At 42.2% G+C, this 27,372-nt stretch overlaps 1 protein-coding gene across 1 annotated transcript in view; it reads right to left on the reverse strand.

The window, feature by feature from the left end:
• The window catches only part of ELP3 (elongator acetyltransferase complex subunit 3), a 124,639-nt gene that overhangs the window by 74,283 nt on the left and 22,984 nt on the right, over positions 1 to 27,372 (reverse strand). The window contains exons 6-9 of the mRNA XM_052644852.1: positions 25,584 to 25,652; positions 23,172 to 23,326; positions 3,792 to 3,953; positions 282 to 408 (exon numbers count right to left, since the gene is read on the reverse strand). Coding sequence (XP_052500812.1) covers positions 282 to 408; positions 3,792 to 3,953; positions 23,172 to 23,326; positions 25,584 to 25,652 — 513 coding nt within the window. The remainder of the gene's footprint in view (positions 1 to 281; positions 409 to 3,791; positions 3,954 to 23,171; positions 23,327 to 25,583; positions 25,653 to 27,372) is intronic.

Raw genomic sequence — 27,372 nt, forward strand, 5'->3', positions numbered from 1 at the left:
TCATATCATTAACATTAAAACTATTCATGTCCAGTGGAGGAATCAGTCAGAGAACAAAAACACACAGTTCCCAAAAGATGGAAGAATTATACTTACTGGATACATGTATACGTATGGCCGAGTCCCTGCGCTATCCACCTGAAACTATCTCAACATTGTTAATCGGCTATACGCCGACACAAAATAAAAAGTTTAAAAAAGGAAAAAAGGAAAAAAAGCAGAGCGGGCAGCAGCAGCACGCACAGGCATTCTCAAGCAGCTTGGTTTGGGTCAGCACTTACTGTAAACTGTTCAATGTCTCTCTCCAGCCCCACGTTCGGCAGATCAGGCATCATGTGAGCCACCACTTTGAAGCCAGAATCTTTGGCCAGGTGGAAGGACTCGCACACTGCCTTCACAGTGTGGCCCCTGAGGAAAGAAAATTCACTACCTGTTACACAAATAAACGGGCAAGAAGGTGGGCAGCAGCAACAGAGCGAAACGAAGTCTGACACAGGTAGCCGGAGCTCTGGAATGACGAACATGTCTGGGGGAAAGGAAACCTTAGAAAGTCGTCTTTACGTCTCTGCTTCTAAGAAGGCCTGGAGAAAAATTATTTTACTTCTAAGATATTTCTCAGAAGTTCCCTTATGCACCTCCTCAAAGTTCTGACAGCAAGTGACTGAGGTCACAAGAATTAATATGGTGGTGGTTTAACCGCTTCGCTGTGTCCTACTCTTGTGACCCCGTGGACTATAGCCCACTAGGCTCCTCTATCCGAGGGGATTCTCCAGGTAAGAATACTGGAGTGGGTTGCCATCTCCTTCTCCAGGGGATCTTCTCAATCCAGGGATCGAACCTGGGTCTTCTGCATTGCAGGCGGATTCTTCACCGACTGCCATCAGGGAGCCATCAGGAAAGAAGAATTAATATACACTAAAATTGCCTGGTTTAGCATTATGGGCCAAAATAAGTCTGCTAATATAAATACCTAGATTAAAAATAAGAATAGTGAGATCAGAGCCTTACAGGAACAGGATCTTGTTATGCCCTTTGTTTTAAAAATATTTATTACAAATAATATCATTGGGAGAAAGAAAGGGAAGAAGGGAAAGGCGGGCAGAGAGAGACAGAGAGATTCATCAATATGCAAAGTACATTTCACTTTGGTGGGCTGGCAGGTCCTTAAAAAAGTATTAGTAAGAAGAAAGAATAATTGAGTGACAAAGTATAATCATTTGGGGCCAGCTGGATAAGTCAGCTTAATATTCTAGCACTACATTCAAGTAAGACACAAGCCCTTTTAATAGTTTGGGGCTATTAAAAACTGAAGCCCACAGGGCTCTCATCAGAAAGACCTTCCCATCCACCACCAAAAACTCTTAGAAACTGGACCCCAGCCCACTCTCTGAAGGTTCCTATTCCTTTCCATGGCTTCACTCTCTGATCTCTTTTAACGACTTCTCAATTCCCATGGGTGGGTCAGGCCTCTCTTCTGACACCACGCCCAAATACCCGCTACTCTACTGCTGCTCTGTACAATACTGCAGTCATGAGGCGCACATGGTTATTCAGGTTTACCTTGAAACTGATCCAAATCAATAATCCAGTTCCTTGGCTGTGCTATCACAGTGGACAATGTGGGTTCCAAACACTTCAGTCACCACGGATGTTCTGTTGGACAGCCTGGCTCTAAAGCAAACCTTCAACTGGTTGCTCCACCAGCATGTAAAGGTCTAAAGCCTAGTTTTCCACAATGAAACTCATCTTGCCTCCCAGCCTCTCTCCTTCCCATTCTTTCTCACCCTCATTCCCATTCGGTCACCATACACCTCTTTTTAGGACACCACCTCCTGCTTCAATTACTGCAACAGCCTCTGAACTGGCCTTCCTTCCATCTTCTTAGTCCACACTCACACTGTGATCCCTGAAAAGCGATGTTTCTAAAATGCGGATATGGGGACTTCCCTGGGGTCCAGTGGTTTAAGACTTCCAGTTTCCTCTGCAAGGGGCAGGGGTTCGATCCCTGGTAGGGGAACTTAAGATCCCACACACCATGTGGTGTGGCCGTAAATAAATAAATAAAATGCAGATATGCCTTGATCACAACTTAGCTGGCCTTGGATTAAAGTCTAAGCCCACTGGGCCAACTTCGAAGGCTTTGGTCCCTCTGCTGACCCTTTCAGCCTCACCTCTGACCACGCTCCCACCTCACGCTCCACACTCCACCAAACAAAATCACTCCAAAATCCCTAAATGTGCCATGATGTGCTTCTGCTCTCAAGAGCTTGCCTGTACTTTTCTTTCAGCCTGAAACAGTCTTCCTCTTCCCCACCTGACTAACTCAGACTCTTGCTGTGAGTCTCAGCTTCAACATCATTTTCTTCAGAAAGCTTCTCTGACCTCCGAGAGACTCCATCCCCAAGGCACCCCTCCAGCACAGCCTTGGTTATTACTGTAGCAGCTCTACCAGCGTTTCTGGCTCAAGCCTTCCCCAACAAGACTGCATCCGATTCACGTTGCTCTTTCTCAAGCCTGAGATCCATCAGACTCTTCCTGTGCACAAAAATATTTTGGAGATCTCTATTACCTTAAAGGGGCTTCCCTGGTGGCTCAGTGGTAAAGAATCTAGTTGCCAGTGCAGGAGGCGTGGGTTTGATTCCTGGGTTGGGAATATTCCCTGGAGAATGAAATAGCAACCCACTCCAGTATTCCTGCCTGAGAAATTTCACGGACAGAGAAGCCTGGAGGGGCTACAGTCTATAGGGTCGCAAAGAGTCAGACATATCAACTAAATAACAACAACAAATTACCTTAAGGGAAGCATCCGCCTTCCTTAGCCTGGAACTCTTCTTGGCTGTTTCTCAGATGCTGACCCATGTGTTTCCCTGATTTCCCTTTACTTCCTTCTCCAATCACAACCCTCCATCATGTCTATCTAACTCCTATTAAAGTGAAGTAGCCCTTAAGGTCCCACTCAACACACACCTACTCCTGAAACCTTCTTTTATTTCTGGACGGAAAAGAACTTCATCTTGGCTCTATCAGCTCTTACTCCTTCCTTCCTTAGACTCTCAAATCTCTCAAAGTTTATACCCATCATCTCACCAGCCTTTCTTTCAGTACCCTGCCAGTTGGCATTTGCTTCATACAAACTAATCTGTTGGATCTCACCTGGACTTATTTGTTTATAAACTGACCGACTGTGTTGGGTCTCAGTAGTGGCACAGGGAATCTTCGCTGCGGTGCACAGGCTCCAGGGCACGTGGGCTCTATAGTTTGCAGTGTGCTGGCTCTCCAGTTGAGGCACATGTGTGGGTGCATGGATTGAGGTGCATGGGCTCAGTAATTGTGGCACACAGGCTTGGTTACCCAGCAGCATGTGGGGTCTTAGTTAACGATGACCATCATCCAGCAATCAAACCTGTGTCCCCCACATTGACAAGCGAATTCTCAACCACTGGACCACTACGGAAGTCCCCCGGCTTCCTTCTTGTTCAAACCCTTTTCTCTGTTCCTAGTCTCGTTGGCCTTCTCTCCTGCTTTAAACTATTGACTTCGAGCCCTGCCTTTGCCTTCTCTACAGGAAAGGCTATTTATGAATAGGAAGAGAGATGAAGACGATGTTTATAGGCTACTGGAAAAGAGTCAGCGCAGAAAGACTGAAAGTCAAGGAAGGAGGAAATGGGGTTCAGAGCATGGACAGAAAAATGAATAGCAGGAACACCTAGACCCTTCCCTCTCAGATGGAACATTGATCTGCTTGGTGGGAGAAGAGGAAGTCTCCGGCAAGATCGCCTGCACCACCTTACCGGTTGGTATCTCTGGCCACATCCTCATAGACACTCTGCACCCCAATCTCCAGCCTTGTGCAGCCATAGGTCAACATGTCACTGAGATGCCGCTTCATGCAGTAATCTGGTCTGGTCTCAATAGTAATTCCGATGCACTTTGTGAGGCTTCTCTCAGAATACCTATAGAGCAAACAGAAAAGTAAATAGCCTGCCAAAACTTTAGGACGTTGGCTCTCCTTTCAAGGATGTCTTCCCCTTGTCCTCCCAGATCTAACCCAGTGGTTGAGAGCACTGGCTCTCGGGTCAGACTGAGTTCAAATCCTGGTTCTGCTACTTCTTAACTATGCAACCAGGAACATGATTAACCTCCTTGTGCTTTGGTTTCATCATCGGCAAAATGAGGCTAATAGCAGCTACGCCTCACGGGACAGACGTGCCTGAGCTGGCACACAGCGTACGGTTATCATCATCACCATCAGCATCATGTTCCTGCAGTGTAAGGTAGCCATAATCTCCTTGAAAAGCAGGGATTTCAACTGTGAAAACCCTAATTTTCAGTTCCTAGCAACGATTTTTCATGTAAGTGAAAACCGTCTGCATCATTTACTTCCTACTCCATGTTTTAGAGTCATGTTAAATGAAGGAAAACAAAAGAAGGGGGAGGGAAGGGTATGCATAATGATCACAGGAATAATTCAGGTGAAATGTCTTACACACACACCCACACGTCTTCTTGTCAAGCCTCTGAATCTCAGCAATGACTTACAAAATTAGGAGTCATTTTTCTCTTTCACTGAAACCAGGTATCAGAGTGGTGAGTACCACTTGAGATTCAAGCTGTTTTGAGTTAATAGCCTTAATGGTGGCCAGAAACCCAGGAAAATGAAAATGACCCGCCGAGGGGAATGCTGATGTGCAGGAATAGGACACTCTTAGCTGCAGAGGCCACTGTGGTCAAGCACTGCACTGACCATGCCACGTGCAGTGAATGCTCTCATCAGCTCTATGACGTGCGTTTTATTATCCCCGTTTTGCAGATTAAGAAACTGAAGCTCCTAATGTGATCAGATATTGGGTTGGCCTAAAAATTTGTCTGTGTTTTTTCATGCCAACTTATGGAAAAGCCTGAGTGGACTTTTTGGCCAACCCAATACTTTGTCCAGGGCTTCCCTGGTGGTTCAGATGGTAAAGAATCTGCCTGCAACGTGGGAGATCTGGGTTGGGAAGATCCCCTGGAGGAGGGCATGGCTACCCACTCCAGGATTCTGGCCTGGAGAATTCCACGTATAGTCCATGGAGTCACATAGAGCTGGACACGAGTGGAAGTGAGTGACTTTCATTTCTAGAATGAAATAATTCTTCCAAATGCCTTTCTACAACTTTCTTAATTCTTCGGGGAGGGTGAGGGAAGGCTTTATTTGGCACTTCATTTCCTTCTTTCCAAAGAAGTTCACAGCTTTTGCTGTGAAAAAGAAAAATCATAAAATTTCCACAGTTCTATAACTGCTGTTCTCTTTTAAACTCATTCATTCATCAATAAAACTGACTTGTCTAATAATAATTATTAAGGTGGTTAAGAATCACTGAACTGAAGAACTGACTCGACTCTCACACTATAACCGTATTCCTAAGGTTTTCTATACGATTACCAAAGGCAGCATGAACTAAAGGGAAACGACTAGTCCACAGTTACTAAACAACGAATCGTAAGACAAAAAACGACACAGATCTTATCAAATCTTGCTTCTGACAGGATACTAAATCAACTGGCTTATCTGAGAGAATCGGACCAGAAAGTCACAGGCCTTTCTAATAAGTGAGTCCTAAGGCATGCAGGAACAGAAGTATACACTGCTACAGGATACACGTAACTCACACTCAAACATCAATTATCGTGTTTGGAGAAAACCATCATTTAAAAAAACTGAAACACTAATGTATTATGGAGAATGCATACTGCATGAAGGTTGACTGAAAAAAACCCATGAAGCAGAAAACTCTAAATGAATATATTTCACAAAGTAAGTGAGGACATCTTACAGTCAGACATTTCAAAATTGTACCCCTCTATTAACTGATTTTTTTTTTTTTTTCACAAAACCCACAATATTTCCGAGAAGGATGCCATTAAGTTAGCAAGCCTGGCAGCACAATAGCACCTTGCATTCCTGGGACAACGAGAGGACAGGCCACCGCACAGATGGGACGTGTCTACGGGAGGAAGAACTAAATCCACAGACCCTCTCTGCCGTGTGGCACCGCAGGCCCAAGCAAGGCTGGCAGAGGTGGCTGCGCGAGGATGATAAGGTCTCTTCAGAAGTAATCAGAGTATAGCTTAGGACACAGAGGCAAGCCTCATCCTCAAACAATAACTTACCGCCAAGTCCTTCCTCTAGGGGGAAAACGACACCACCTTTGGCAGCAGCAGAAATGAAGGGATAAGAAATAACTTGTTTTTAAAAGCCAGTATTTTGTGTCAGTTTCTGCTGCACAACAACATGAGTCCCCGCTCCCCCCCCATCTCACCCCTCTAGGTCCTTCCGGAGCACTGAGCTGAGTCCACATACATGTGTTAATACACAAATATGTGCATAAAGGCAGTCAGCTAATCTAAGCTAAATACCTGAGCTGGTATTTTACGGCTGATATAACCCCCCATATCGTTTAAACAGCCATCCAACAGAACAGCTCTTCTTTACTACCAAGGTCAACTGCCGTACCTTTGGGGAGCAGGGAGAGGCAGTGGGCTTAAGTTCTTGGGCAGTTAGGAAATAGAGAATTTTCCAACCATGACCATGAGCTTCTAAGAGACAAAGTCAGAACCTGAACTCTGGCTTTCTGATTCCAAATCCACTTCTCTTTCTGTGACGTTATAGGGTCATCTAAATAAGCCGAAACTCCAGCATCATGGGACCATGCTGATCCGGCTTTCCAGGTGGTGCTAGTGGTAAAGAACCCACCTGCCAATGCAAGAGATGTATGAGACACAGGTTTGATCCCTGGATTGAAAGAGCCCCTGGAGGTGAGCACGGCAACCCACGCCAGTATTCTTTCCTAGAGAATCCCATGGACAGAGGAGCCTGGCGGGCTAGTCCATAGGGTCACAAAGAGTCTGACACGACTGAAGCAATTTGCCATGCACGCACACTTCTTTGCATGCTGTAGGAGCAACATCAACTAGAAAGGATGCTACTGCTCTCTGTGAAGCTAACTTAAGCCAACAACTTATGCTGATGGCATTTTTTTTAAAACTGGGAGGTGGTGGTGGCAGGGGAATGGGACAGTAACCTGGGAACATCAAAGCAAATAAAAACCAGATGCTACCAGCCTTCAAAACAAAGCTCAAATACATTTCTCCTGTCATGACGTCTTCCCAGTGCCTCTTGGTAACTCTGTGCTCCCGTTCCGAAATACCTTGCCCATACTCTGAATGGAGTTTGTCTCATTTGTGGATAGGCCTGTTTGTCCATCTAGACAGGAAGCTCCTGGAAGACAGTAGGCTCATAAATGTTTATAGGTAAGGCCTTCAGCACTGAAAACTCTCCTTCAATATAAAAAAGAAAAAAACAAACAAATATGAAGAATGAGTAAATGAATGAAGCAAAGCTAAAGACACAAAGCTGAAGGAGGTCTCTCTTGACTTCTATAGCAGCCTCCAGCTAATTCGACTGGCTACCATTCCCAAACGGTTAACCCTAAAAATTGCTTAACCCTAGACCAGGTAATCTACAGAAAGTAAAGACACAATAGTCCTTTGTCCCAGGGATGCTCAACAGTCTAGCTATAGGGCTAAGACACACAGCTAAGACCAAGAACCACTTAAGATCAAAGAGCCAGAAGTGGCAGATGTTATGTAACTGGATAGAAACGATTTCTTGGAAAGCATGCTTCTATTTTTGGAAGAAAGTGACCTACAAAAGTGACATCTATTATCACTACTTACTGTCCCCTCACAGTAAGGCCCCAATCAGCAGGACGCTGAAGGAAGACGATATGAAAGGCTCTTTATTATCTTTCGTAAACTGTTTCTGCTTCAATCCAAGAAGGCTGTGGCATCAAAAAACATTTCTGTTTGCTATTAATTTCCTGCCATCCTCTCTGAAACCTCTGTCATTAATGAAGCTGGATGGGCCTTACTTTCGATTTCCTGTGTAAAATCTCACTAGAGGTTGAGGTCCAAATTCCTGAGAGGTTTAGGACCCTTTCCTACATGGACATCCCTCTACCCCAAACCCAACTTGCTCAAACCAAACCACAAAGTAGATACTTATGCTGTGTAGATGAAATACAAACTTTCATTAGTCACAAGGTACAAACTCTCTTCTGCATCTGCAGTCCCAAGATGAGTAAGTAGAATTTATAAACTTCTTTGGATAGCCAAAGGTTTGACTGACTTGCCAAATAGCGTCCTGGGTTAATGGTGTAATTCCTCAGGGCATGTGCTTGGTCGCTCAGCCGTGTCTGACTCTCTGTGACCCCATGGACTGTAGCTGCCAGGCTCCTCTGTCCATGGGATTCTCCAGGCAAGAATACTGCAGTGGGTTGCCATGCCCTCCTCCAGGAGACCTTCTCAACCCAGTGACAGTTTCCTGAACTGCAGGCGATTCTTTACTGGGGAAGTCCCCCAATTCCTCAGAAGTACCACTGAACACGTTCTTTTCTGGGGAGTGAATATAATCATATCTAGAAAACATCTCAACAGAATTTTACGTCCTGTCTAATGCTGAGCTAATGATAGTCTAGACTGAAGAATGACTGAGTTGGATGTTTGCGGATTTATAAAATAACTTTTTTCCTTTTGAGATGGTGGTCAAGTTTGCTTCCTGGATATTGGGAGTTATGTTGGGAGGGTCTAATACATAACAAAAGATTCTGCTCAACACAAACTGAGATACCAGAGAGAGGCAGAATTTCGATTTTTAAATGAGCAGAACCTATGAGAAACTAACCTGGTAACATAGCTAAGAGAATAATCAGGGACCTCTGCTCCCTTATCATGCTGGTTGACAAGGTTTGGTGGTGGTGGTGAAGTCGCTCAGTCGTGTTCGACTCTCTGCGACCCCATGGACTGTAGTCTACCAGGCTCCTCCGTCCATGGGATTCTCCAGGCAAGAATATTGGAGTGGGGTGCCATTTCCTTCTCCAAGGTTTAGGACATATGCAAAACAAACCATAACATTTTGGGTTTTGATTCTTCCAACACCCAACAAGAGTGTTACTATTTTGTACACATAGTCAGAATGCTGAAGAACCAACAGCAATAATACTATTAACAGAAAATTAAAAAACAATCAGGGTTACCACACATTCTTTCAATAGTGTATTCACATTCAAATTTAAGGACTCGAATGCTATTACATAGCCCTTAATTTTGAATGCGAATACACTATTGAAAGAATGTGTGGTAACCATGATTGCTTTTTTTTTTAATGACTGCTTTTTTATTTTCTATTAATAGCACATTATATACATAACATTATGCTTCCCTGGTAGCTCAGTGGTAAAGAATCTGCTTGCTATGCCGGAGACCCGGGTTTGATCCCTGGGTCGGGAGGTTCCCCTGGAGGAGAGAATGGCAACCCACTCCAGGATTTGTGCCTGGAGAATCCCACGGACAGAGGAGTCTGGTGGGCTACAGTCCGTGGGGTTGCAAAGAGTTGGATATGAGTGAGCAACTAATACACATACACAAAACATTACAGAAAAGCTGCCACTGTCAGAAAGTGACTGTTGGGTGAAAGACAGCCCCTCAGTACGTCTTGTAGATCAAAACCGCCCTTCCAGTAGAAGTCCTTAAAGCACAGAATGTCACAGGAATCAGTAACTTTAGAGATAATCTAGTCTCACCTGCTCATTAATAACGTAGGATAACAATAGAAAATAAGCCTGGAACCTACTGTTACTGCACAGTTCTTCCCACTGCACTCACTCAACAATGCTTTCTAAGTAATGGGGTGGCCAAAAACCTGAACGCACTTTTTGGCCAACCCAATACCTTCTCTTCTCAAGGCACTGTGCTTGATATGAGATCCTTTCTCTTAAGAAGACATTCCGTATTAAGACACAGTAAAAAATGCATTATATGAAATTAGACAATTATGGTAGTCAGTAAGACCACAACTCTTGGCTACTAAAAACCAAAGTGAGGGAGTAACTTAATTAGTGGTTGCAAATTCAATTGTAGCAAATGTGAACAGATTAAATACTCCAATTAAGGGCAGACAATGTCAAAATGGATTAAAGAAACAAGACCCAACTACGGCAGACTGTTATCTATAAGAAACACATTTTCAATACAGGGACACATACAGGTGGAAAGCAAATGGATAGAAAATAAGTATGTAACAGCTGTAACGGGAAGCAACGTCAAAAAAAAGAGGAAACTTCAAGACCAGAAAGGGTTGCTCATAATGATAAAAAAGTAAGTTCATAATCAAAGTTTTATCAAAGTTCATACACCAGGAAAACATACCAATCACAAATGTGCATACACTTAGCAGATCTTCAAAATAAATGAAGTAGAAACTAATACAACTAAAGAGGTAAATAGATCATTCTTCAATCACAGCTGGAGATTTTACTCTTTTTCTCTCAGCAATTGATAGAACTACATAGAAAAAAAAAATCCCCAAAGACCATTGAACAACACTATTTACCACCTTGACTTAATTGATGTTTATAGAACATTACATCCAAAAACAGCAGAATATACTTTCTTTCAAATACACATAGTATGTTCACCAAGAGAGATCATATATGCTGAGCCACAAATAAACCTCAATTAAAAAAAACTTTTAAGAAACTGAAATGGTACAGAATAAACCCTCTCTGATCAAAAGGGAATTAAATCAGAAATCAAGAAAAACTCCATGTTTTTGGAAACTTAGAAATTAAACAATCCATTTGTATACAATCCACAGGTAAAAATACAATTTCAGGAAACATTGTAAACTGAATAATAATTAAAATAGAACATATTAAAATTTGTGGGATTCAGCCAAAGCAGTGCTTATGGGAAAAACTTAAAGCTTTAAATACTTACATTAGAAAAGAAAAAAAGGTCTATAGGATAGCTAGGTTTCTATACCTTATTTAAGCAAAGAAAAAGAAGAGCAAAGTAAACCCAAAGAAAGTAGAAGATGATGTAAGAATAAAAGCAGAAATATATAAAGTAGAGGGCATAAGCAAAATCAAAAGTTAATTCTTTGCAAAGAACAACAAAATTGATAAACCATAACTAGACTGATAGAGAAAAAAAGAAAGAACACAGATTATCTATATCAGTATTGAAGGGGGGGTGATCAATGACATCTTACAGACATTTTAAGTAAGGGAATGTTATGAACAACTTTATACCAAAAAGCTTGACAACTTGGATAAAACAGTCAAATTCCTTGAAAAATAGAACTTAAGAAAATGGACACAGATGAAACATAATATCTGAATACCCCTTTGTCTATGAAAGGAATGGAATTAATCATCTACAGTGTGAGTCACTCAGTTGTGCCCAACTCTTTGGGACCCCTGTGGACTGCAGCCCACCAGGCTCCTCTGTCTATTGGATTTTCCAGGCAAGCATGCTGGAGTGGTTTCCCATTTCTTTCTCCAGGGGATCTTCCTGATCCAGGGATCAAACCCGGGTCTCCTGCACTGCAGGCAGATTCTTTACCAACTGAGCTACCAGGGAAGCCCAGTATCTAATCATCTAAAACCTTCCCATAAAGAAAACTCTAGTCTTGAACAGTTTTACTCATGAATTTCAGCAAACATACAGAAGAAATAATATTCATCTTACATGAAGTCTTTCAGAAAATAAGGAGGAAATGCTTCGTAACTTGTTTTATAGGGCTGGCATAACACTGAAGCCAGAATGTAACAAAGAAAAGAAAACATGAAATCACAGAGCACCATCCGCCATGAATAAAATCCTTTACAAAGTATTAGAAAGTTGAATCCAGTGATATGTAGAAAGAAAAATACATTACAACCAAATAGGGTCTATCTTAGGAATGCAAGGTTAGTTTAACATTAAAAAAATCAAAGTAATATACATTATCAGAATGAAAGAGGAAAAAAGTGTTATTTAAATAGTCACAGAGAAATCATTAGACAAATGAGTTTAATGATAAAACTCTGTAAAATTTTTCAATCTGTTAAAGATATCTTAAAAAAAAACTCTCAAGTAACACTGCACTTAATATTGCAGTAGTAAATGTTTTCCCTATATCATCGGGAGTAAGACACACAGACTCCTTCTCATCACTTTCATTTAGCCCTGGACAAAATGTCCAAGCTTTTGCAATAAGGAAGAAAAGCATCCACAACCTAAAGGAAAAAAATTAAAATTCACTGTATTTGCAGATTACATGATTATTTTTAAAGAAAATTCTAGCATATCTACAAAACCAACTTACAGAACTGAGTAGTGAATTTAGTAAGTTCATATGCTATAAGGTTAATACACAAAAATCAACTATGTACCTAGATACTAACTGCAAACAATTTGAAAATACAACTGAAAAAAATTTCACTTAATATAACATCAACAAAATATTGGGTTGACTATAAAAAGTCTGTCCTGTTTAACCCATGTGAACTTCTGGCCAACCCCAAATTTTGAAATAAATTTAACCAAAAGCTGACAAAATCTCCAAACCAAAGACTGCTAAGAAAAATTAAAAAACTAGAAGACAGACTATGTTCATAAATTGGAAGGCTCAATATTGTTAAATTGTTAATTTTCTCAAAATTTTTCTATACTTTAAACACAATAGCAATCCTATTACACTTTTTGCTAGAAATTGACAAACGTAAACTTTATACAGAAGGGCAAAGGACCTAAAATATCCAAAGCAATCTTAAAACACTAGGACAGAGTTAGAAGATTTACACTACTTCAGGATATACCCTAAACTACAGTAATCAAGACTGTATACATTAGGTATGTATATAGAAAAAAAGAAATCTCGACGCCTATCATGCACTACACATAAAACATTAAATCAAGATGGATCATAAGCCGACATATGAAACTAAACATAAAAGTCAAATCTACAGAAAAAAACACAGGAAGATATCTTCTTGCCTTGTGAGTAGGCAAAGGCTTTTTAAGAGGTAATACAAAATAAGCAGTAATTATGAAAAAAAAAACTGCGAGATTAAACTTCACCAAAACAAAACACTCTGCTCAAAGATTTTAACGGAATGAACAGTCAAGTCACAGACTGGGTTTTCATGTTTGCAAAACAGAGATTGAACAAAGGACTCGAATCCAGGGCATATAAAAAATAAAATGTAGGCAAAAGATTTTAACACACACTTCACAAAGGAAATATACACAGAAAGCGTAAGTACATAATAAAGTGCTCAGCATCATTAGTCATCAGGAAAACGCAAATTAAAAGTGCAGTGAGATGCAACTACACACCCACTAGAATGGCTAAACTTCCAAAGACTGGCACTACCTTCCTCTGGTGAGGATGTGGAGCAAATGAACACGCCTATGTTACCAGTGGGAGTACGAATGATGCAACCACTTTGGGAAAATGTCTGGCAGTTTTGAAACTAAACGTATGATGGTTATTACACCCAAGAGAAATAAATACATACACTCACCAAAAGACTGCATAAGTATGCTCACTGAAGTTTTACCATGATCTCTACAAACTGGAAATAGCCCGGCTATCCATCAACAGAATGGATAAACAAACTATGGTCTACGCCTACAAAGGAATTCTACCCAGAACTAAAAAGATAATGGCTATTATAAAACTCAACATGGATGAAGCTCAAAATATAACTCTCCATGAAAAGATGTCTCACACAAAAGAAATACGTATTATTTGGTTACATTTATTGGGTTGGCCAAAATGTCCATTCGGGTTTTCTTACTGACTTACTAACCCCGAACTAACTTTTTGGTCAACCAATACATGAAGTTTAATAGGCAAAACTCATCTATGAAAGGAGAAAACATGAGAACAATGGTCGCCTCTGGGAGTCCGGGTGGGGATTTACAGGGAGGAGGCAGGAGGAACCTTTCTGGGTGGCAGTGATGCTCTCTGTCTTAGCAGGGTTTTGTTACACGGGTACATGCATTTGTTAGAACTCATCAAGTGGTACCCATAGCATCTGTGCATTGCATTGTATGTACATTTACTGGAAAAGAAAAGACTGCAGTGAACTAGCTAATGATGTGCGTGATGATGTATTTGGGGAAAGTGTACCGAAGCCTGCACCCTGCTTTAAAATGTGTTAAAATAAACAAATAAGAGAGATTGATGAATGCACAGAAGTGGCTAGTTAGCTAAGTACGCGGTGAAGCACATATCATAGAACACAGGTGCTAAGTATGTGATGTTCACTGGAAAATTCTTTCCACTTTTGTTTCAAAAAAAATGTTGGGAGAAAAACTAATATCTCTTTATGATGACTAAGACTGTACCCTAGGTTGTGCTGCCAGTGTCAAGGGTCCTGGTTAGCGTCTGTGAAAATCTGATTTACCAAGAGAGGTAGTAAGAGTGATCAATATGTAAAGTGAGGGGTGGGTGGGAGGTGGGGTGCTGGAGCCAAAGCCCAGAAAGGCAGCAGATGATCACTTTCAGGGCTTCTCAGGTGCTCTGCTTTCTCTGTTACTCTGCAAATCTATGAAATTATCTTCTGGGCCTGGTGCCCAGCGTTACCTAGCACTCTAGTTTTTCCAGGACTCAGGAGGACACAGTTGGGGGCTTTAAACTCACTGATGGACATGGAAAAAAAAAAAAAGGAAGGAATGGAAATGAATTAAAAATTCCACAGGGAGAAGGTATGACTCACCCACTCCCCTTTTAAATGGCATCTTGTGAGAACAGCCAAGAAGCAACAAAGATTGAATGTAAAACTGCTTTGGGCAAGACTGATTAAAAAGGAATACAACTGTTAAAAGGTTGCTTTGAGTTATTTGGCGACATGTGCATTCTGGCGAATGGGTGACTCAGACCCCACTGCCAGTCCTTTTCATCTCCAGGGTGACGATTTTTGAAGGACGAGAGTCACCAGTAATTGATGATCTCTAGAGACTACTGCGGGCTTAGTCTAAGTGATGGCAGTGATTATCACTTTGCTTGATTTAATGAGTCTTCACAGGAACCATCCCTGCTTCGTCCTTGACTCTCTGTTTACTCAGCTTTCCAGCGTTCCCAGCTGCAGGGAGCTAGTATACCGCTTGCTACTACCCTGCCATAAATGCTAACCAAGCTCACCTTGTTAGGGTTTTCCCTACTCTAACTCATCTTTTCAGAAAAAAGGCAAAACGTGAATTAGATGTGATACACGATAGTGAAGCAGGGATAGAGTCGAGCTAACCATACAGCTTGATGTGAATTCGAACAACGGCTACTAACTTTCAATGAGGTTGACAATACGAATAATAACTTCAAGAAAATTTATTTATTTTTTAAAATTTGGCTGTGCTGGGTCTTAGTTGCAGCACGTGGGATCCAGTTCCCTGACTAGGGATCGAACCTGGGCCACCTGTATTGCTCAGCCACAAGACCAACAGGGAAGTCCCAGTGTGTAACTCAGCACTGTATCTGTGTAGTCATACTGACATCAACTACTAGGAAAATAAGGATTCCCTGGTGGCACAGTGGTAAAGAATCCGCCTGCCAGTGCAGGAGACGCCGGATTCAATCCCTGGGTCGGGAAGATCCCCTGGAGAAAGAAAAAGCAGCCCGCTCCAGTATTCCTGCCCGGAGAATCCCATGGACAGAGGAGCCTGGTGGGTTACAGTCCACAGTGTCACAAAGAGTCAGACATGACTGAGGACTCATGCACGCAAACTAGGAAAATAATAGGAAAATAAACATGAATTCACTACCTTACATCTGAGAGAGGTGAGCCACACTAGGGAACCCAAATATTTTTCTTAAATACCATCTGTGCAAGAGAATTTAGAGAACAGTAAGGTAAACATCCATCCAAAAATTTTGCAGGAAATGTTATGTCCAAAACACAGTACCTCCGGGCTGGTCTACATTTTGCAAGGATGTCAACATTTGAAAAGTTTTCTGCGTCTCTAGTTCTGTAGTACCAACCAGACAACTATTTCTTCAAATTACACAAAGCTTCCCTAAAAAACAAATACCAACTTTATTATAGGGAGCTGGCAGTAAAAATTTACCTCCACAAACACAAGACTGCAAATTTGCTTTTTCTAGATTATTTCATAAAAGCATAGAGGCCAGGAGAAAAAAAGCAAAACATGTCAAGTGGGTTGGCAGGACTCAGTGTAGCATTTATGGCTGGTTTAATGGCTCCCAGACTGTACTTTCACTACTTCCTGAGAGCCATTCATATTTGCTGCAATGAAAACTCAAATCACATATAAATTTTTATCTGAAAATAAAGTGTTTATTGCCCCCTTGAGGTAAATTAAAGAACAGAAACAAAACAACGCCAGCTCTGGTCTGTCCTTTAGAGAAAGAGGCTTTCTTCTTCAAAAGGCTTTTTCTACACACATATTGTGACCTGAAGTTACAGAATAAAAGTTCATTTCACCCCAAAAAAGGACGATTTATAAACACCCCTAGGCATCAGACCATTTCTGTAAAAATAGAGCTAAAACGTCACACAAAGAATATCAGTTCAGTCATTCAGTCATGTCCAACTCTTTGCCACCCCATGGACCACAGCATGCCAGGCCTCCCTGTCCATCACCAACTCCTGAAGCTTGTTCAAATTCATGTCCATTGAGTCGGTGATGCCATCCAACCATCTTGCTCTCTGTCATCCTCTTCTTGGCTTCAACCTTTCCCAGCATCAGGGTCTGTTTCTAAGGAGTCAGTTCTTCATATCAGGTGGCCAAAGTATTAGAGTTTCAGCTTCAGCATCAGTCCTTCCAATGAATATTCAGGACTGATTTCCTTTAGGATGGACTGATCTGATTTCCCTGCAGTCCAAGAGACTCTCAAGAGTCTTCTCCAGCACCACAGTTCCAAAGCATCAGTTCTCTGGTGCCCATTCTTCTTCATGGTCCAACTCTCACATCCATACACAACTACTGGAAAAACCATAGCTTTGACTAGACAGACCTTTGTTGGCAAAGTAATGTCTCTGCTTTTCAATATGCTATCTAGGTTGGTGATAACTTTTCTTCCAAGGAGTAAGCGTCTTTTAATTTCATGGCTGCAGTCACCATCTGCAGTGATTTTGGAGCCCCCAAAAATAAAGTCTGACACTGTTTCCACTGTTTCCCCATCTATTTCCCATGAAGTGATGGGACCAGATGCCATGATCTTCGTTTTCTGAATGTGGAGTTTTAAGTCAACTTTTTCACTCTCCTCTTTCACTTTCATCAAAGGCTTTTTAGTTCCTCTTCGTTTCCTGAATGTTGAATTTTAAGTCAGCTTTTTTCACTCTCCTCTTTCACTTTCATCAAGAGGATCTTTATTTCCTCTTCACCTTCTGCCATTAGGGTGGTGTCAGCTATATATCTGAGGTTATTGATATTTCCCCCAGCAATCTTGATTCCAGCCTGAGCTTCATCCAGCCTGGCATCTTGCATGATGTACTCTGCATAGAAGTTAAAAAACCAAGATGACAATATACAGCCTTGATGTACTCCTTTCCCAATTTGGTACCAGTCCATTGTTCAACATCTGGTTCTAACTGTAGCTTCTTAACCTGCATACAGATTTCTCAGGAGGCAGGTCACGTGGTCTGGTAGTCCCATCTCTTTAAGAATTTTCCACAGTTTGTTGTGATCCACACAGTCAAACGTTTTGGCATAGTCAATAAAGCAGAAGTAGAACGCTCTTGCTTTTTCTCTGATGCAGTGGATGTTGGCAACTTGATCTCTGGTTCCTCAGCTTGTACATCTGGAAGTTCTTGGTTCACGTACTGTTGAAGCCTGGCTTGGAGAATTTTGAGCATTACTTTGCTAGCGTGTGAGATGAGTGCAATTGTGTGGCAGTTTGAACATTCTCTAGCATTGCCTTTCTTTGGGATTGGAATGAAAACTGACCTTTTCCAGTCCTGTGGCCACTGCTGAGTTTTCCAAAGTTGCTGACATATTGAGTGCAGCACTTTCCCAGCATCATCTTTCAGGATTTTAAATATAGCTCAGCTGGAATTCCATCACCTCCACCAGCTTTGTTCATCAAGATGCATTCCAGGATCTCTGGCTCTAGGTGAGTGTACATACCACTGAGGTTATCTGGGTCATTAAGAACTTTTTTGTATAGTTTTTCTATGTATTCTTGCACCTCTTCTTAGTATCTTCTGCTTCTGGTAGGTCTATACTGTTTCTGTCCTTTATTGAGCCCATCTTTGCATGAAATGTTCCCTTGGTATCTCTAATTTTCCTGAAGAGATCTCTAGTATTTTCCATTCTATTGTTTCCCTCTATCTCTTTGCATTGCAAAATTTTAAAGTTTCAGTTGATAAAATGTCAAATTAACTGTATCCTAAAAATACATTATACACATCTTCAGCTGGCCTAGCTAGCAAACAGACTAAAAATCTCTGCAGCAAATTTTCATGGAGGGGGGTTGAGGGGTGGAACAAGTCTAAGATATTTATGATTCAAACTCACTTAATGCACAAGGTCTGCAACAAGAGAACAGCTGCAGTGAGAAAAGAATGTATAACACATAAGCACGGGGAGAGAAAAATGTGATGGTCTGAACAGATGATCTGATCCTAAGAGGGCATTCTCAGAGTTCAGTGGATTTTTAGGCAGTAATCCGCTGAGGTACTGCTGTCATCCTAACGTCATGGGGCTTTGAACTAATTAAGGCTGTTTTTCCTCTAATTGCGTTTTATTCTAAGCTGTCATCTGTTTGTCAGTATTATTAGGAAGAAGGCGTTGGATTACATCATGACTCCCTCAAAAGTTTGAAAGACTTCAGCGTTTTACTCAGTATGACTCATATTCATGAATGATCAAGGTTCCGAATGAGCAGTAAAAATAAGGTCCCATTTCATGCTGCTACTCAAGGCCCTGCAGGATGGAGATCAGGCTGACCTGCTGTTGCTCAAAGTCGCTTCATGGACACAGATTTAACCCATCGCCTCCTCTGGTGGCCATCACACAAAGTAGGCTGCTCACACCCACTCTTCCAGACGCTGAGCACTCCACCCGGGCACCTCAAACTGTTGCTGAATCTGAGGTTATAGCTTTGTCACAAAAGAATTCTGAAATGAAGTGATAGGTAAGAAGTGAATCTGGTCCCATCACTTCATGCAAACAGATGGGGAAACAATGGAAACAAGTGTCAGACTTTATATTTGGGGCTCCAAAATCATTGCAGATGGTGACTGCAGCCATGAAATTAAAAGACGCTTGCTCCTTGGAAGAAAAGCCATGACAAACCTAGACAGTGTATTAAAAGGCAGAGACATCGCTTTGCTGATAAAGGTCCATCTGGTCAAGGCTATGGTTTTTCCAGTAGTCACGCATGGATGAGAGAGTTGGACCATAAAGAAGACTGAGTGCCAAAGAATTGATGCTTTTGAACTGCGGTGCTGGAGAAGACTTTTGAGAGTCCTTTGGACTGCGAAGAGATCAAACCAGTCAATTCTAAAAGAAGTCAGCCCTGAATACTCATAGGAAGGACTGATGCTGAAGCTGAAACTCCAATAGTTTGGTCACCTGATGCAAAGAGCCAACTCATTGGAAAAGACCCTGATGCTGCGAAAGATTGGGGGCAGGAGGAGAAGGGGACGACAGAGGATGAGATGGTTGGATGGTGTCACCTACTCAATCGATATGAGCTTTAGCAAACTCTGGGAGACAGTGAAGGACAGGGAATCCTGGTGCGCTGCGGTCCATGGGGTAGCAGAGTCGGACACGACTGACTGAATGGTAACTATGACAAGCGGGAGAATTATTCCAATTATTCTGGGGAAGGGGCAGAGATTTCCAGGAATCACCATCCACCTTTTGACCTCTTTGGTCAGCCTTAGAACGGTCATGGCGCTGCTGGGTGTGCTATTTAGCATGCTAATGCATTACAATGAGCGTATGCTAAGGCTCAGTGTCTACTAGAGGCTAACTGTTCCACCATGGTGGTTCCAAGCAGTCTGCCATGTCCCATGGCCGTGTCATGGGTTTCCCAGGTGGCTCAACGGTAAAGGATTTGCCTGCCAGTGTAGAAGATGCAGGAGACCTGTGTTTGACCCTTGGGTCAGGAAGATCCCCTAGAGAAGGAAACGGCAACCCAGTCCAGTCTTCTTGCCTGAGAAATTCCACGGGCAGAGTCGTCGGGTGGGTTACAGTCCATGGGTTTGCAGAGAGTTGGACACATGCCCGTCTCATTCTTTTAAAGGCTGTGTCCTGCCCACTTCCCTCATATTTCAAAAGTACCCTGGAGATTTATTTAAACTTATGAAAAAGTCTCTCTACTCTTTTCATTTTTACCCACCCAAAGGAGAGCATTAAGACATTAAGGGGATTGAAGTAGGGTGAGCACAGCACCCTGTCCCCCATTCCAAGAGGCACCCCTACGTGGGTCATTAGTTGTCAATATCCGACCAACAGACGATCATTCAAAATTCATTCATCAGTTTGCTTGTGGCTGCTGCATGCCAAGAACCATTCTAATTACAGGATAATGAAAGCATCTTTGGGTTCATTCAAGTCCTACATCAAGACTCTGATGCTGGGAGGGACTGGGGGCAGGAGGAGAAGGGGACGACAGAGGATGAGATGGCTGGATGGCATCACGGACTTGATGGACGTGAGTCTGAGTGAACTCTGGGAGTTGGTGATGGACAGGGAGGCCTGGCGTGCTGTGATTCATGGGGTCACAAAGAGTCGGACACGACTGAGTGACTGAACTGAACTGAACTGAAGTCCTACTTATTATCACCCTGCAAAAAACTTGAGAGAGGCACTGTTTGAACAACCTTATGATTAACTGTCATCCTGCACCCAACCCACCCCCACTGTAATAAAAAAGAATCCAGAAAAAAGCCTGAAGGCAGTGGGAGAGGGGGTGCAAGGAAAAAAAGAAAAAGAAACCTATTTCTTCCAGTATTTTGAAGCTCTGGTGATGTATACAAACGTGTGCTCACACACACACAGACAGGCACTCTCATTCATTTTACGCCTGGCACGATGTCCTCCGTTATAACTATAGCCAAGTTTAGGCTCTGAAAACAAAGCTGCCTCGGATTCACAAGCCCCACTTCACCTCCTGTGGACCTGGGCCAAGTGGCTTCATCTCTCTGGGCCTCAGTTTCCTCACTTGTACAACAGGGATGATTTAAATATATAACTCAAAGATTTCTTGGGAGAATTAAGTAAGTAAATACTTATTGCAGCGCCCAGCACACTGCAGACAGTGTAAATGTGACTGCCCCCCTTCACGCCCATTTCCCACGTCCCTCCCGCCACGGTTCTAATGGGTGCCAATGATGACCATGATTCTATCACCTCTTCCATGGCATGGCCACACAAAAGACGGGATCACACAGTAAGAGCTGCTCTAAAACTTGCTTTTTCATGTAGTGTACCCTGGAGATGCATGAGACTCTCCCATAAGGTAAGCGCATCCATTTGCGTGATGATAAACACCTGTAACAATCTGATAATCCTCAGTTTTATAGGGCTGGCCAAAAGTTCGTTCACATTTTTCCATGAAATGTTACAGAACATTTTTTTTCTGGACCATTTATTGCCAGCCCAGGCATCTCTAGTACTGCCTACACATGTCCCCACTTGAGGCATTTCAAACTTAATAAAGCCAAAGGAAAAGTCTTGACTTTTCTCCCACAAACCCATTCTTTCCCCTGTTCTTCCATCTTGGTAGGCAGCGCTACCCTCGGTCGCTTTCTACGACCCCAAACTGGGTGTCATCCTCGACTCCCTCTTTCTTATTACCAACCTGATTCAAAGTCCACCAGCAATAAAATATAGCTCTAACCCATCTACCCTTTTCTGTCACTGCGGCCACCACCCTCATTCGAGCAGGGGTGGGCACAACAGCCTCCCACCTGGGTTACCACTTCTGCTCTGGCACCCCTCAAATCCACTTGCCACACAAGAGCCGGGATGCCTTCAGACCTACAAACCTGAACACGCCACTCTCTGGCTTCAAACCATTCTCCTGCTTCCTACTGCCGATTCCAACGTTTGTAAGTCCTCAACATCCAGCGTGACCTGACTCCTCAAGCTCCCCTCATGACATCTGCTCCTCGGTTCGCTGGAATCTAGCCACATCTGCCTCCTCTCTGAGGAGCACCTCACGTTTCTTCCTTGTTTCAGTGTCTCTGTCTAATCTGTTTCCTGAGCCTGGCCTGACTGGCTCCTCCATATACTTCCCATCTCAGCTTAAACATCACCAGGTCACGTTCAGGATCAGCCTGTGTTTCTCCAGCACAGCAGTCTGTCTCCATCACGGCACCTACTGTCTGTTATCTGTTGAACCAGCAGAATGTGAGCACCGCCAGGGCAAGGACAGCATCCGTCTTGTTCACCGTGTTGTTCCCGGTACCCCAGGCAGAGCACGGTCCCTAGTGGGCCTTCAATTAACGTTCAGTAATTAAAGGCAGAGTACTTAGCTAGGTAGCTTACCCAGGTGTCCCTGAAATTTCTGAAAATAAAAACTATTTTAAGACTTTCCCTTCTAAAATCACCAAACTTAGCAAATTTTAGTTTTCTTCTCACTAAAAATGGAGACAGGAGGTATCAAAAGAAAGCATAGCTGTCTTCTGAATTATCAACTAGAATTTGAAACGAATAAACGATCCCATTCACAAAGAGAAATGACTCAACAGTCATCAGATAGCAAGTCATAAAACAATAACTATTAAATAATAGTCATTTGTTCTGTGAATTTGATAGCAGCTCACGGTCTCAGATTAAAAGTACCGCCCGTGCTCTTTCTGGGTGAGCTCACCAACTGCAATCAAGGCCACTCCTGCAGCTTAGACCAGCCGAAGGCCGAAAAGATCTGCACAGTGATTTTGTATGTTTTGTTGTTTTTCTTTTTTTTCCCCTTTTATTCTTTTGCACAGTGACTTTGTGAGAATACTAATGCCAATGGACCACAGTCACTTTTAAAAAACATAACCCGTCTCTCCACAATATAGCAGTAACAACAACCACTAGGACTGCATGAGACGATTCTTGTTAACTAAACTTATGGTGGTCACCATTTCAGGATATAAGTGAAGTCATTATGCTGTACACCTGCAGACAGTATTGAATGTCAACTACATCTCAGTAAAATTGGAAAAAATGTATTTAACGGTACCACCCATGAAAACCATGCAAGTGAAAAGAATGAAAACCTCTCCCCTTGTCCCCCAAAGAATTAGGAGGATAGACACAGAGCAGAAGGAATGCTCAGACTGCTGCTAGGAGGACAAACCAACAACCACTGAGGTGAATGTGATAAAATAAGGATTTCTTACTTGACGGCCTCATAAATATTGTTGGAGGTATGTCCTGATAAGGCATCATGTAAATTTCGAATAAAATAATCTCTGTATTCTTCTGGAAGGGCCATAAATGTTCCACCCATCACGATAAATTCCACTTTATCCACACTGTGACCAAGTTGTTTTAACTGAAAGACAAAAATTCGTCAGCATTAGGAAGGATAGTCAACTCCTCTTCTTACTGAAAATGTCTAATTTGACTTGGCAGTGTTTTCATCACTACAGTTTAAAAGTGAGAAGCAAACACGTTGAGCAAATTCTACAGACTCAAGAAAACAGGCTCCAGAGTCCGAAAGAAAAATAATTATGGCTCAAATAAGAAGGAAGAGTAAGAATTTAAAATAATCAAAAGTTTGATGTCAACTTACAGAGTTAAGTGAACATTCAAAAATACAGAGAATATAAATTAGCAGCAAGATCATACAAGATATAATTGCATACACTGTAATAGAATGAACAAATCTTTCTCGATTATGTATTTTTTAAGGAGACTTCACTGAATTTGTTACCAGACTGCTTCTGTTTCATGTTTTGTCTTTTTGCCCAGGAGGCACGTAGAATCTTAGCTCCCTGACTAGGGACTGAACCTGTACCCCTGCACTGGAAGGCAAAGTCTTAACCCCTGGACCACCAGGGAAGCCCCCTAAATATGTACTTTATGCCAGACCTTGAGGTCAGCACTGATGACAAAGAAGACTGCAGGCAATATAACCAGGACTTGATGCAAACCAAAGAAAGTGAACACCAGATGAGAAAGCAGCATTAAGACAGCAGTTTCAAATGAAAACTTTGCAGTTTTGAATTGTGAAGATTCTGGATACAGGTGGCACCTTTTTAGCCTGGTTTCAGAGGTTGGGGGGAAAAAATCAGTCTGAAATATAATATCTCCTCTACGTGGGGATACAATGATACAGATCTTTCCATTTTTCAACAACAATAAGTCAAGATTCTAATTTTTAAAAACAGGTATTTCGATTTCTTGCCAGGTGTTGGCTTGAGAAAAACTCAGTCAAGCGGACTACAAATTATGAACTCTAATGTACTAAGTAAAGAGGATATCCGTACTTAATATGAGCAGAAAGTTATCTTTTTGAATACTAATTTCTGAAAATGGAAAATAGCAACTTATAAATACATACATCCTTATAGCAGGTTGGCCAAAAACTTCATTCTGGCTCTTCCATAACATCTTATGGAAAAACCCAAATGAACATTTTGGCCAACCCAATACATATGTAAATCCTTACACATACGTAAGCGTATGTGCATGCATGTGGAACCCATGGAAATATCTAAGTATGTGTATACAGCTATCAACACTAAAGGAACACTCCATCTACGGTCGTTCACCACGGATACACAATTAAATCTTCCTGGTAGCTTTTTCAAAGTATCTTGCCTGGACCCTAAATCAGACAGCACCGCATAACTCCAGTGGCGAAACATCATTCAGGTGATTCTAGTACATTCACAGCTGGGAAAAGAATCACTGCCCTCTGGTACTTTCTACATCTTCCAGAGCCCATACTCCTTCTTGGTAAACAGAAACCTTTCAAGCTTTACTGAAACATTTTAAATAAATTAAATACCATGGCTAAAAAAGAAAGGAACACAGAAGTGACTTTCTGTTACGTGTTACTTTCCCTTTCAGACTGTCTAGTTGCCTGACTAGATGTTACTATTAAAACTATGGACAGTGCTTGCGTTGTTTTAAATCAGACAAGTTTAAAATGAAATTAATGTTCAGACTTCTTGAACACTGCAAGGCCACTGACATAGTACTTGTTTTTTAATCAGTTATATTAAGATACAATTTACACATTGGGTTGGCCAAAAAGTTCATTTGGGTTTTCCCGTAAGATGCTGCAACTTTTCTGGCCAACCCCACACAATAAAATCCATTAACTTTAAGTGCACAATTAAATGAGTTTAGAGTTGTGTAACCACCACAACCACCATTATACAGAACAATTTCATAGTTTCCACGAGTCCCTCATTGCCCTGTAGTCAATTCCCTATTCTCATCCCAGCAAACCAGCCACTATACTTCTTTCTCACTTGGCTTATGGAAGCTAAAATTCAATCCACCTACCTATTGTCTAAGACCTTTGCCACACACTGTAAGTTTCATAACACGCATGACTTTCTACAAACTCAAAGAGCTTTAGAGACTATAAAATCCTTACAGAAAATAATATGGTCTTTAAAGCAAGTGGCGTTTTTGACCCTGCTAGGAACTGCAAAACTGTCCTCTCCCTCAATGGGATATTAAAAACTTCTAAAGGAGAGAAATATTCTTTCAGTTATTTCCAGTTCGACTCAAATCAAGCAACAGTACCTCCTGAGTATAAAGATCTAATATAACAATGCTTTGTAAAACCTTACCTGTTCTATCCGGTGTCTTGTCTGCAGGTAAGGGTCATATCTGGCACGGATAGCTCGCATGGAGGTTGGCTAAAAAAAGAAAAATATCCTGTCATGCCCACATTGAATTAAAAATAAGGTGTAGTTTCAAAAGGGTTGTATAAAAAACTAAAATTCTCTTGGGCTCCTTTCTTCCTTCCTCAGTTTGGTCAGTTTGAAATAATGACCTGAAGATTATCTGGCTGGTCTCCATTCAACAGCAGGCAGCTCCCTGGGTCATAGTTACAGCTTTGTGTAAATGCTGATGGAATCCCCAGGGTCACCAAACTGTTTTGCTGCCCTAGACAGAGGTGTACATGCATATTCAGAAAGAGTTCCTTGAGAAAATAACCTTTGCACCAGATCATTAAATTACAACACAGTTTGTGATGGCTTAACGCGAAGTCTTCATGCCGTCGTACAAAGCAACGGCCACCAGACAATGTCCTGGTAGAAAATGTTCCCAGCTACTGAGCCCTCGTGCGGCAGCTACTGAAGCCGCGTGCCTGGAACCTGTGCTCCACAAGGGAAGCCACAATGAAGAGGGGCCCTGTGCACTGCAGCCAGAGAAAGACTGTGTGCAGAGGTGAAGACCCAGCACAGCCAAAAATAATAAATAAATAGAATAAAAAGAAAATGTTCCCTGAAGACACATCGTTAAATGAGAAAGGCAAGGTCTTGACAGACTACCTGCAGTGTACAAAGCCAGGATGAAGAAGATGAATTGCCTTTATATCTATATGCTGTTAATATCTATGCTGGATGAACAGGAAAGGGCTGAGACTAACTGACTGTTCAGTGGGCTGGAGCCGAATGGGGTGGCCAGGGAAAGTGATGAGAGGGAGCATTTTCACTGAGCGATTTCTTTTGTATTTTTACAATTTGATCTATTAAAAAAAAAAAAAGGAAAAAAATGAAAAACCATACATAAGAAGATAAATCACTTAGGTTGCTGGCTGCCAGCCTCTTCTGAAGGGGTTGACTGCTTGGAAAGCCTGCTCGGTGGCCTCCTGCTCTCACTCTTGCCCCCGCAAGAGCCATCAAAGGCCTCTTAAAACCTACCTGGATTATACCATTCCTCTGCTTTAAACCTGGATGGCTGCACGTTGACACCAATCGGGTTGGCCAAAAAGTTCACTCGGGTTTTTCCTTGACAGTTTATGGAAAAACCTGGACAAACTTTTTGGCCAGCCCAATATAACAAACTTCTTGCCTTGCCTTACAAGCCTCTGTGTCACTGTCTCCCAGATCTCATTCTGCCCTCACCCGCTCTGCTCCAGCACCCTGCTGTTTCTCACTCTGGCTCCTCCTTTTATCTATTCTCTCTGCTAGGGATGCTCCTTCTTGATTTTCCTGAAAGCCTTCTTCTTGTCATTCGGGGCTCAGTTACCACGTCACGCCTCCCAGCCACCAAGCTAAAGTCACCCTCTCCTATATCTCACTTGACTTTACTTCCCCGCTTCCCATGTCGGCTGGTACCTGATATTTTTTCGTTTGTTTCATTACTGTCTTGCTGTTGTCCAGTCACTAAGTCATGTCCCCTTTTTGTGACCCCGTGGACTGCAGCATGCCCGACTTCCCTGTCCTTCACCATCTCTTGGAATTTGCTCCAACTCATGACCACTGAGTCGGTGATGCTATCTAACCATCTCATCCTCTGCTGCCCTCTTCTTCTTTTGCCTTCAGTCCTTCCCAGCATCATTACTATCTACCCTCCACTTATTAGAATGCAGATCCACAAGACCTGACCTGTCTTTTTCACGGTTGCAGA

This window comes from Budorcas taxicolor, chromosome 8 (assembly GCF_023091745.1).
Source record: "Budorcas taxicolor isolate Tak-1 chromosome 8, Takin1.1, whole genome shotgun sequence".
NCBI classification, from domain to species: Eukaryota; Metazoa; Chordata; class Mammalia; order Artiodactyla; family Bovidae; genus Budorcas; species Budorcas taxicolor.